Below are 11021 nucleotides of genomic sequence, written 5' to 3' on the forward strand. Positions count from 1 at the left end.
TTTGCAGGTCCATGGGTTTCTCTTTAGCCTTGGGGGGGGGGGGGGGGAGAAGGTAGCACCTGTGCTCAGAGTACTGCATAGCACAAGTTATAGCTGTGCTTGTCCCTCTCTCAAGGGACTTGGCTCTCCAGGAAACGGAAGACAAACAGACTTAGGAAGAGCTTCTAACCCCCAAGTCAGAGAAGCCACAGCCACCGGAACTCATGTGGAGGAGTCAGGCCATGTAATGCCAGGCTATGAAGCTGAGGACAGACAGTGAGGACAGAGGGGAGGAAGGCCATCACCAGGACGAAGAATCTGGAAGGCACAAGGAACAGCTCTGGGGCTGGGATGTGCCGCTCATGGCTCTGGAGAGTCCAAACTAAACACAGGTAGCCAGACGGGCCCTGGGATAAGATGTCACGGAGGCTCCCGGTCTTCAAGCTACAGCAAACCCAAGCTTAATTCATTTGAAAATAAAGATGACCCAGGACTGCTGAAACAGAATTATCTTCCCCTCACTTCTGCAGAGAGCAGAGCCAGGCAGTGCAGTTTGAGAAGGGAATGACAACTCTCTCTTCTCGCTCCCCCTCCCCGCCTGCCCAACCTGTCCAAGAACGGAGCAGGGAAAATGTGTGGGCCCTCCTAGGCATGTCTGGCACAGGCTGGGGGCAGGGCATCCTTGCCCGGTATTCTCAGGATGGGTCAATGGGTCACACATTTTAGTTGGAGATAAGAGAATCCACTCTGGCCAGTTTAAGCACAAAGTACACTTATTAGTGCATACAGATGGCTCACAGAATTACTGGAAAGTCTGAATAAAGAGACTCTAGGCTGAGATTCCAAGAACAACCTCCAGATTGATACTACAGAAATGGGTAGCCGAGGAGCTGTGGCCTCTGCCACCATCAGGAAGCTGCGACATCAAGAAGCTACTGTCTCAGCTGCTAGCCTCCACCTGACCCCTCCTCTATCATGACCTCTCAAGCCAAAAGGACCACCATGCATTGTCTCATTGTCTCCTTCTCCATATAACTCAGTTCCCAGAACAGATTTTCCACAGCGCATCAACCTAACGGAGCCTAGCTCACGTAGCTGCTGTCTAGTAGGAAGGAAGGCTATATAACATGGAGGTGGTGGTGGTGTCCCTTTTCTGGATTCTACATTGGGAAGGAGGGTCTCACACTGTAAAAACTTTCAAACGTCAGCGGAGTGGTTAGTAAGTGTTGGCCAGCCACAAATGACAAGCTACTACTAACCTGGTATGACTGCAATGGACTAAAAAGCTCTCCGAGACTCAAAACCCTAGAAACAGCAAACCTGATGTAAGAAATAACAGACACCCTTCCATCTTTGAAGATAGAAAGGCCACAACTGCTTTATCAACTTTCTATTCCCTAAAGAACAAAAACACGTCATAATTAATCTGTGGCATTCAGATTAAGAGCCTGTCAACAATCCTATTTCTCCTCAATTGCGAGTTAATTATCTTTACTTTTCACATTGAGAAAAGCATTACGGCAATTATACGCGCAAATAGCTAGGTACGACTGTCTACAGAGCCTCTGGTAACTGTCCCTCCTGCCTGGCCCCTGTTTAAACGTGTATACCCATGAACATAATCTGTCATCAACTCCCACCCCTGGGCATGTTACAGATTCGTTTTCTCACTGACGATCAAAGTCATACCTATAGTTAACTAGATCTATTAATAATAGTAATAACACTTGTGGATATAGAGCTCTCAGAGCACTTATGCACCCTCCCTTGGGCTCACCTTATTTTGCAGGTGAGGAGGAGAAAATAGAGAACAGATGAGTAATCAGTCTGGGGACCAGTACATGACAGAGGAGAAGCAAGACCCTCAGGTACCGGCTCCTGTTCCAGGCCTTCCCACTCCACCACACGCTGCCTCCCGCTGCAAAACTCACCTGAGATCTATAAATCATAGTACTCAGTAAAATAAAAGTTGATCCGCGCGTGCACACACACACATACACACACACACACATGCACAAAGTTTAATAAATTCTTACTTGTTTACAAGTGGAATACTAAGGGCCCAGCCAGCAGCAAAGTCTGGATATTTAAAAATTGTAGGATTTTCAGAAAAGGCATAATGGTGAATTATTGTAGATTCTTCATCATGTAATGCTTTTCCTAAAAACCATTCCTGTTAAATAAAGATATAAAATGTCATTTTCTTATAAAGAAGATGTGGTATATATATACAATGGAACATTACACAGCCATCAAAAAAAGAATGAAATTCTTTACCATTTGCAACAACCTGGATGGAACTAGAGGGTATTTATGCTAAGTGAAATAAGTCAATCCGAGAAAGACAATTATCATATGATCTCATTCATATGTGGAATTTAAGAAACAAAACAGAGGATCAAAGGGGAAGGAAGAGAAAAATAAAATAGGACAGAATCAGAGAGGGAGACAAACCATAAGAGACTCTTAACTCTAGGAAACAAACTGAGGGTTACTGGAGGGGAAGGGGGTAGGGGATGGGGTAACTGAGTGATGGGCATTAAGGAGGGCACATGATGTAATGAGCACTGGGTATTATATACAACTGATGAATCACTGAACACTACCTCTGAAACTAATAATACACTATATGTTAATTAACTGAATTTAAATAAAAAAAATAAAAGTAAAACATATTTCAAATGTACATCCAAAAAAATAAAAACTAAAAATAAATGACACTTTCTTAAAAAGCCATATAAGACCAAAAACAAAGTCATATCATTAATTCTAGTTAATTAAATATTCTGGGTGATAGAGAATTAGCATAGATTATTAGTTTCTAAAGAATTTTAATAAAAACATAATGTTCTATGATAATGAACATGGCATAATCTTTACAAAGAGAATAATTTAGTTTATCAACAGGATGAACAAAATGTTAGTCATCATTATGCCATAAACACATAAAAGTGGTATTTTACAGAAAATTCCGTATCAAAATACTAATAAGGCAAAGAAAACTGTGTTCCTTTATGCCCTACTGAGGTTTGCAAAGAAGAATCTGAAAAATTCTTTCCAGAATTAGTGCCTATTTTATTCATTTATTCACTCACTCGATTAACATTTATTATTGTTATCAATTAACATTTGACATTTATTCCACACCAAGTGGGAACGCAGCTTACACAATAGTGGGAAAAGAGAAAATAAGTAAATACAGTAGGGTCAGATGGTGACTGCAATGTGCTAGGATGAAAATAAAACAGAGCACCTGGGGACTTCCCCTGGAAAGAGAGAGAAAGCTCTCATGAGCTAATAACTGAACTGCGAGTAAATAATACCAAGGGGCCAGCTATGCACAAATCTGGGGAAGAGCCATCAAGGCTGTTACTACAAAGTCCCAAGGTGAGAACAAGCCTTGATACATTTGATAAAAAAGGAAGTCCAGTGTGCTAGAATATGCCAGGTATGGGGAGAGGGTATGAAAGAGACAGGCAGGAGACAACCCAGTGGAAAGCAACGCAGACTCTACCCCAAGGGCAGTGGAAGACCTCCACTTCCGGCCACAACAGAATAGCCTGGATCAGACCTGCTCTCCTGCTGAGAACAAGTATGAATGCTGGAGAAGATGGGACTCTGCAGCCTTCCTGGACTGAGAGAGGGGTTGGAGCTTGAGGCTGCCCAGAAGGTAGAGATTTAAGAGGATCCAGAAAAATGAGCCCCAAATTCTGCATATGATTTCCCTTCAACTCTTACACTGAAGAAAAAAAAAGAAAAAGAGGGAAAGAAAAAGAAAACAAGAAAAGAACCAAGAACCAAGTGGAAAGCAGCAGTAGAGAGGCTAAGTGCTGACCGAAGGCTTCAGCAGTGGTGTTGGGGAGCCCAAGGCCCAGGTACAGGGTCTGCTGGGAGAAAGGGGTCTGTAAATAGACCTACCCAAACAACGTCTACAACCCAGAAGAATATTAAATGCTCCTGTATGTAGGGATATCATCCACAGCCTCTTTGATTTTTCACATAAAATATCTGGCATTTAGTGAAAAATTACCAGGCATGCCAAGAAATAGCACCAGAACAAAAACAAAGAGAAAAATGAGAAATAGAAAGAGATGCACAGATAAGTCAAATGCTGCAGTTATAAAAAAAGAAATAAGTATTATTCATATCTTTAGGGAAATAGATGAAAAGATTAAGAATTTTACCAAAGAGCTAGAATAATAAACAAAAGTCAGGTGGAAATTCTAAAACTGACCAATGCAATAACCAAAGTTCGGAATCCAAGAGGATATTAGACACAAGAGAAGGATGGATTAGTGACCTGGAAGGTAGTAAGTCAGTAAAAAACATCCAGTTTGATGCACAAAAAAGAAAACAAAGGAAGAAAATGCAGAAAAAGAGAATAAAAGCAATATGAGAAATAGTGAGGTCTAAAACACATAAAACTGAAAGGCCAGAATAGGAGGGGAAAGAGAATGGAACTGAATCAACATTTGAAGAAATAGAGGCTTAGATTCTTCTAAAACTAACAAAAGTCATCAAACCATAGATTCAAGAAGCTCTATAAACACCAATAAAGTACTGAGGAAACCCCACAGAGTCATATGTTGGTTGAAAAGACCAAAGTTTGAGAAAATCTTAAAAGTAGCTTGAGGGGAGATGGGTGTGTACACATTTCTCTTAAAGGAACTAAAACAAGACATACAGTTGAATTTTCAATGGAAACAACAGAATGTAAAAGACAATGGAACAACATCTTTACAGTGATAGAAGAAAATCCCTGCCAACCTAAAATGCTGAATCTAGTGAAGCTATCTTAGCTGTGGGGGCAGTTTTTGAACAGGTGAGTGGTATGATCTGAATTACCAAGAGGCTAGATTATTAGGATGGCAAGAGTAGAAACTAAGAGACCAGCAAGGAGACTCTAATAATTGTCAAGGCAAGAGATGATGGTAGCCTGGACCAGAGTGGCAGTATTAAATAGGGAGAGAGGATGGAAGAAGATGTATTTTGGAGGTAGTCTCAATGGGATATGCCAACATAGAGTTAAGGGAAAGGGAGGAATCAGTCACGAGTCCTAGGTTTTTTTTATATGAGCCAATGGATAGACCATAATGCCATTTCTGAGATGAGGAAGACTGAAGATGGGAGAGGCATTAAAAACTCAGTTTGGTGTATGTTGAATTTGAGGTTCTGATTAGACAAGTGGGGGGATGCGGTAGGGAGTTTGGTACAGAAGCAGGGAGCATATGGCTCATTCCCTTGGTTCCTTCATACTCTGCTCAAAAGTGACCTGATACCCTATATAGAATAGTAAGCCCACCCCCAATCTGTCCCTTATCACTCTCATTCTGCTTTCTTGTTCTCCGTAGCTCCTACTACCATCGGACACATTGTTTGCATTTTTGCTCCTTGCCTATCTCCCCTGCCACAAGAATACCCCCCTCCTTGGCAGGGAAACCGTCCATTTTGCTCACTGCTATATCCCCACCAGAAGACCTAACATGTAATAAGTGCTCACTGGTTTTTGTTAAATGAATGGAGCAAGCCCAGGAGAGCTTCAAATGGCAACCACCCTGTTAGAGAAACTAATTTAAATCAAACACCCTAAATGCTAAACGTTTTGCATATTTTCTCTGTTATCCAACCAACCCCACCTCACTCCCTGCTCCTTATCAGAAAACAAAAACAGGAGGGACACCAGATTATCTCTTCTGCTTGTGGTTGTGTCCCAAATACCTCCCAGACCCCTGGTTTTGGTCAACACATGTGCAACCCATTAACATAACTGTGTGCTTGGCTTATACAGCTACATCACGATTTTCTTGACATTTTATGGATATTTTAAATCATCACTGGGCAAGAGGGATAATTATAAGGTAAATGGCTTTGGCTTAAGATAGAAATTCAAGATCTTTTTAAAAAAATCAATGACATAGGACTTTCTCAAACTGCTAAACATTACCCAATACAAAAATCATCACATTTAACATACCATGTCAATATAGTTTGTTTAAAGAAAATAAAGTAATTCAGGAGATTTTCAGTACCTTTCTCACTAATCCTTCACTGTTAAAATTTCCTGCTGCAAACATAACTTTATGCAGAACATGTTTCTATGTTTTTTTTTTTTTAAAGATTTTATTTATTTATTTGAGAGAGAGAGAATGAGAGACAGAGAGCATGAGAGGGAAGAGGGAAGAGGGCAGAGGGGGAAGCAGACCCCCCGCTGAGCAGGGAGCCCGATGTGGGACTCGATCCCGGGACTCCAGGATCATGACCTGAGCCGAAGGCAGTCGCTTAACCAACTGAGCCACCCAGGTGCCCCATGTTTCTATGTTTTAACTCCTAATGGCAGTGTCCAGCTATGACCGAGTATATAAGATTGTTTCCCAATACTGGGGGGAGGGGTTACTATATAAACTAAGGGAGAATTTATACAGAATCTGTGGAAAGAGGCACTCCCCCATCCTGCTTAACAATTTTCTTAATAGTTTTACAGTAAAGACAATTATAATCAAGATAAACTGTAAAATAACAATTCAGACAATGTTCTATTAGTATCTTAGAATTACTCTTTACCAGAACCCGTGCTTCACTTCTATTAAAAAAAAAAATCAAGACATTTCAGCAAATGCACACTCATATTAAAAGCATACAGTAGGAAAAAAAGAAAGACTCCAGCAAGATATGGAAACTTATAGAAATCACCTAGAAAGGCAATTTAACAAAGATTAATTACTTTAATAAAGATTTAAATTCTCCATTTAAAATATTGTATAACTGTAAATTTGCATAAGAATGACAGAAAGATATTGAAGGGGAAAAACATCTCAGAATCCAAAAAAAAAAAGACTGATGCTCTAACACGCTACATAATTATTATTTTAATATAGTTTATTTGTATCATTATCAGAGCCAGTTTTGCTTTTTTCCTAAAATTTCAAATAGTAGGGGAAAAAAGCACACTGGTTTGAGCTAACTTGAACATTATGTAATCTTTATTTCCTAATGCTAGTTTCAAAAGAAATAAAGCATCCTAGATTTTTTTTTAAAGGTTGAGTTCAGAAAAGAGGGGGAAAACATCTCATTTTACCTCTGTTCTGTACTTGCTTTTCATGAACTTGTTTTGAACTTTTAAATTTATCATTCCAATTTTCATTAAAAAGCACAGTGAGTCACCATCTTCTGCAAAGAATTAGAGCTATGGATAATGGAAAAATAATCTCCAGGTGAAATGAACACTAGGAGGAGATTAAAACTCCTACATTTTAAAAAGGATTTGGGAGTTTTTCTCAAGTCAAAAGGAAACATAACAGCCTACCAAATGTTTTACACAAAACATGGCCAAAGTATACAGATGCTGGTTAGCATCATCTGAAAAGACAGGATAAGACACATTTATAATTCTTCTCTCCTTTGAAGGATTTTTCTTTTTAACCTAAAAACCTTCTCATTCAATTATATCTGTATCTTTCCAGAAAGCAAAAGCATAAAGAGAAATCCTAATGGACTCCTGCGGTTTTTAAAGAACATTGAAACCAGTGGCTTTGTTAAGCTAACAAACTTTCCAGTGTTTGAGGATGATCACTGTTGCCCAACATTATTCGTCCACATCAATAAACCAAGCAGGCACCCAGAACCACCTGTCCTTCCCCACATTCTCATTAAACATGATTTAGTTCTGGAGTGGGACCAGAATAGGGGTGGGCCAGGTGTCCAGTGGTACCTGAAAGGGCCCAATTCTGCTTATTCTAAGTTTAAAGGATTCCATGTGGTGATCTGGGTATAACCCGGGCTTCTCCAAGAGAAATGAACAGCCTGATTACTCTCGACATATCTCCAAGGCATCCTCCTGAGACACGACCTAGCCCAGCAGGAAAGCGGACATTACAGAGTTAATCAGTCATTCACAAATACTCATTGACCACATATTAAGTGTTAAACACTCTGCTCAGTGCTAGGGACTTAGAAATAAACAAGATCCAACTGCTATATTATATCTGCCCAAAATAAAATCTGAAAATATGAAAGATAAGGATACAGAAAGTAACACTGGACTTTTTTTTAGCATTAGATTTCTAACACAAGAAGCATCCCTTCTTACTTCCAGACCTTCTCAGATTTTGTTCCCTCTGCTTAAAATACTCTCTTTCTCTCCTATTAACTCTTACTCATCCTATAGGACTCAGATTAAAGGTCACCTCCTGTTCTGACCCTCAGAGATTAAGTTTGATGATGCCCTGCCAAGTGCTTCTGATAGCACCCTATGTTTCCCTTACTATAAGACCTTTCACTTTTCATTGTTTCCTTAATGGTCTGTTTTCTCCTGCCACTCTGTATCAACCACGTCATCAAGATTCTTGTCTGTCTGTCCTAGCCCCTGCTATCATAGTGCTTGATACAGAGTTGGCAACCAAGAAATACTTCTCATCTAAAATAATATGTGGTCATTGTTGACAAAGAGAAATAAGCAATTTAAACTTATTTCTTAACTCTGGGTTATAGCTTTTTAACTCTCTGAAACTGCTCACACATATAAATAGATTTTGTCATTTAAAAATGGTTCATTATAAGTTCTATCCCTCCAAAAGCTATAAAAACCTCAAAAAGAATTATTTTAGCATTGCTTCTAGATATTCAACTATTATTTCATTCTTTTTAATTTTAAATTAATGTTTTTATTAGTTTAGAAAACTTCTTAATCAAAACTAAATCTTCTTTTAAGATCCTCTAGTAGATAAATACCAATATTAAAATTGTATTCACCTTTGATGGGTCATATCTTCTGAGTGTTTCTAAGAGTTCTGGAATTTGTATTCTTGTCTCCTCTTCACAGAAGAAAATCCATGATGAATTTCTGCTATATGTTACAGAAAAGCTGACAAAGAGAAATAGGTTATAGTAATCACTTCTATAAAATGAGTTTATAATAAGGTTTAAAACTAATAAGAAAGAAATGAATGAAAGACACATAAAATGGCAAGAAATCTAGATTTTTCCCCTACATTTTTCTTCGATGTATAGTTTCAGCTTATGGGAAAGCCAGATACTAATGGTTTATAAAACAGCTAGAGTTCTTAAAGTTAATTCTCTCCATAACAACACCGGTCCAGAAGGTAAATAATTTCCAAATGTAAGTATCAAATCTATCAACATTTTAGCATTTAAGAAAGCAACATATTTAAAAACAGAAGCCATTCATAATTAAAAGAATCAAGAAAGTTGGGTAATGTAGTAGTCATAAAAAACAGAGTTCAAATTTACTTTACTTATTGACTCTTACTAAGAAAAGTAGGGAGCATAGGAGTATTCAGGTAGAAATGTCAAAATTTACACATTTCAAATTAAACATACTGTGGTAACAATGGAAGTATGGTCCATGCACCTTCCTGCTTAGACAGCTGATGAAGAAGAAGGACTCTGGGGAGTTCCTAAAGAAACATTATCAAAGAGGAAAAATAAATAAAAATACAATATGATCATCCCAATTTAAAAAAAAAAACTCAATTTTTAAATGCAGGTATTTTTGGAAACCTGACATTTTACTCTTCTACTCTCTTTTTTCTTCTCCTCAGGAGTTATTAGAAATGAGAGACGTTGGCTGAATCCACTTAACCTCTTTATCACCTACACATGGAATAGTGCTGAAGACTCCAAGAAAGGTCTTCAGTGATACCAGGAGCTGACCTGAAATTTGCAGATTTGCAAAGGTGACCAGAAGGGAAAAGCCCAGAAGCAGTCAGGGATAACAGAGAGGCATAGAAACAGCTTTCACTATACATACCACAGGTAGCAGACGGAAAATAAAATACGTCAGCTAAACAAGAGGGTATATATAATATCCAATTTATCTCATGTAAAAGAAAAAAATTTAAGTGCCCTTAAAAAACTGAAACACCATGGTAATAAAGAGTTTGGGGTCTAAATACTAGAAATATAACCTTTAGGTACTCAGACAATGAGAGTAATAATAGACTTTGAAAATTTATAAACATAGGAGGAACTAAGATTCAGAAATAAGATACACCTATGGTTAAATAAATATGCATACATATACACAGAGAAAGAAAGAGATTAATATGTTTAAGGCTATGAATGTTAGCTTTGAAGTAAAACACTATTCAATATATTTCATGTTATTACAAGCCCTAAGTCAGATATATTATAATATGCTTGAATACCACCCTCCCAACAAACTTTAGTATATTCTGTGTTTTATTCGATTTCTTGGTAACTGTTGCAAACAAAAGACATTGAGAATAAGTGCCTAAATATTTGTACTATTACTACACTAATGTAGATTCCATACCAGCCTTTAAGTTCATATAAGTTCATTATTTCAGGAGAATGGTTTTCAATATAAATCTTTGGAACTACCAAAGTCTCATTTCTTTATTTTATATAACATTTATTTTAACTTTCATGTATAAATATGAAATGCCATAATAGTAATCAAAGGTTAAATCAGACTAGCAATATGACATGACATAGAGAAAAAAACAGCTGAAAGGCTGAATTAACAGCTACTCAGTATACTCAATACAATTTGGGCTTTCCTGCTGTTGATTATGAATTATGCAGTAATTTTCACTGACTTTTAAGAAATGGCTATATATATATCTTATATATATGTATATATATATATACACACAGATACGCATATATTCATGAGGGATTATGTAAAAACAAAAATCGTGTGAAGAAAACTAATAATATTAATAGTTGTATAAAACTTTCAAATAATTATGGCATGCTAATATGAACTAGTTAGAAAAGAACATAGCAAATACTTTAAAAGGTTTTATAAGAAAATAGGTAGGGGCTCCTGGGTGGCTCAGTCCATTGAGCATCCGACTCTTGATCTCAGCTCAGGTCTTAATCTCAGGGTTGCGAATTCAAGCCCTGTGTTAGGGTCCATGCTGGGTGCTGGGCATGGAGACTACTTAAAAAAAGAAGAAAGAAGAAAGAAGAAGGAGGAAGGAGGAGGAAGGAGGAGGAAGGAGGAGGAAGGAAGAGGAAGGAGGAGGAAGGAGGAGGAAGGAGGAGGAAGGAGGAGGAAG

At 38.0% G+C, this 11021-nt stretch overlaps 1 protein-coding gene across 1 annotated transcript in view; it reads right to left on the minus strand.

The window, feature by feature from the left end:
* Positions 1-11021, minus strand: part of B3GLCT (beta 3-glucosyltransferase) — a 119114-nt gene that overhangs the window by 65956 nt on the left and 42137 nt on the right. Inside the window, exons 5-7 of the mRNA XM_035003593.1 lie at positions 9316-9392; positions 8728-8839; positions 2016-2152 (exon numbers count right to left, since the gene is read on the minus strand). Of these exons, the coding sequence (XP_034859484.1) occupies positions 2016-2152; positions 8728-8839; positions 9316-9392 (326 nt within the window). The remainder of the gene's footprint in view (positions 1-2015; positions 2153-8727; positions 8840-9315; positions 9393-11021) is intronic.

This window comes from Mirounga leonina, unplaced genomic scaffold (genome assembly GCF_011800145.1).
Source record: "Mirounga leonina isolate KUSES-001 unplaced genomic scaffold, KU_Mleo_1.0 Mir_127, whole genome shotgun sequence".
Taxonomy (NCBI): Eukaryota; Metazoa; Chordata; class Mammalia; order Carnivora; family Phocidae; genus Mirounga; species Mirounga leonina.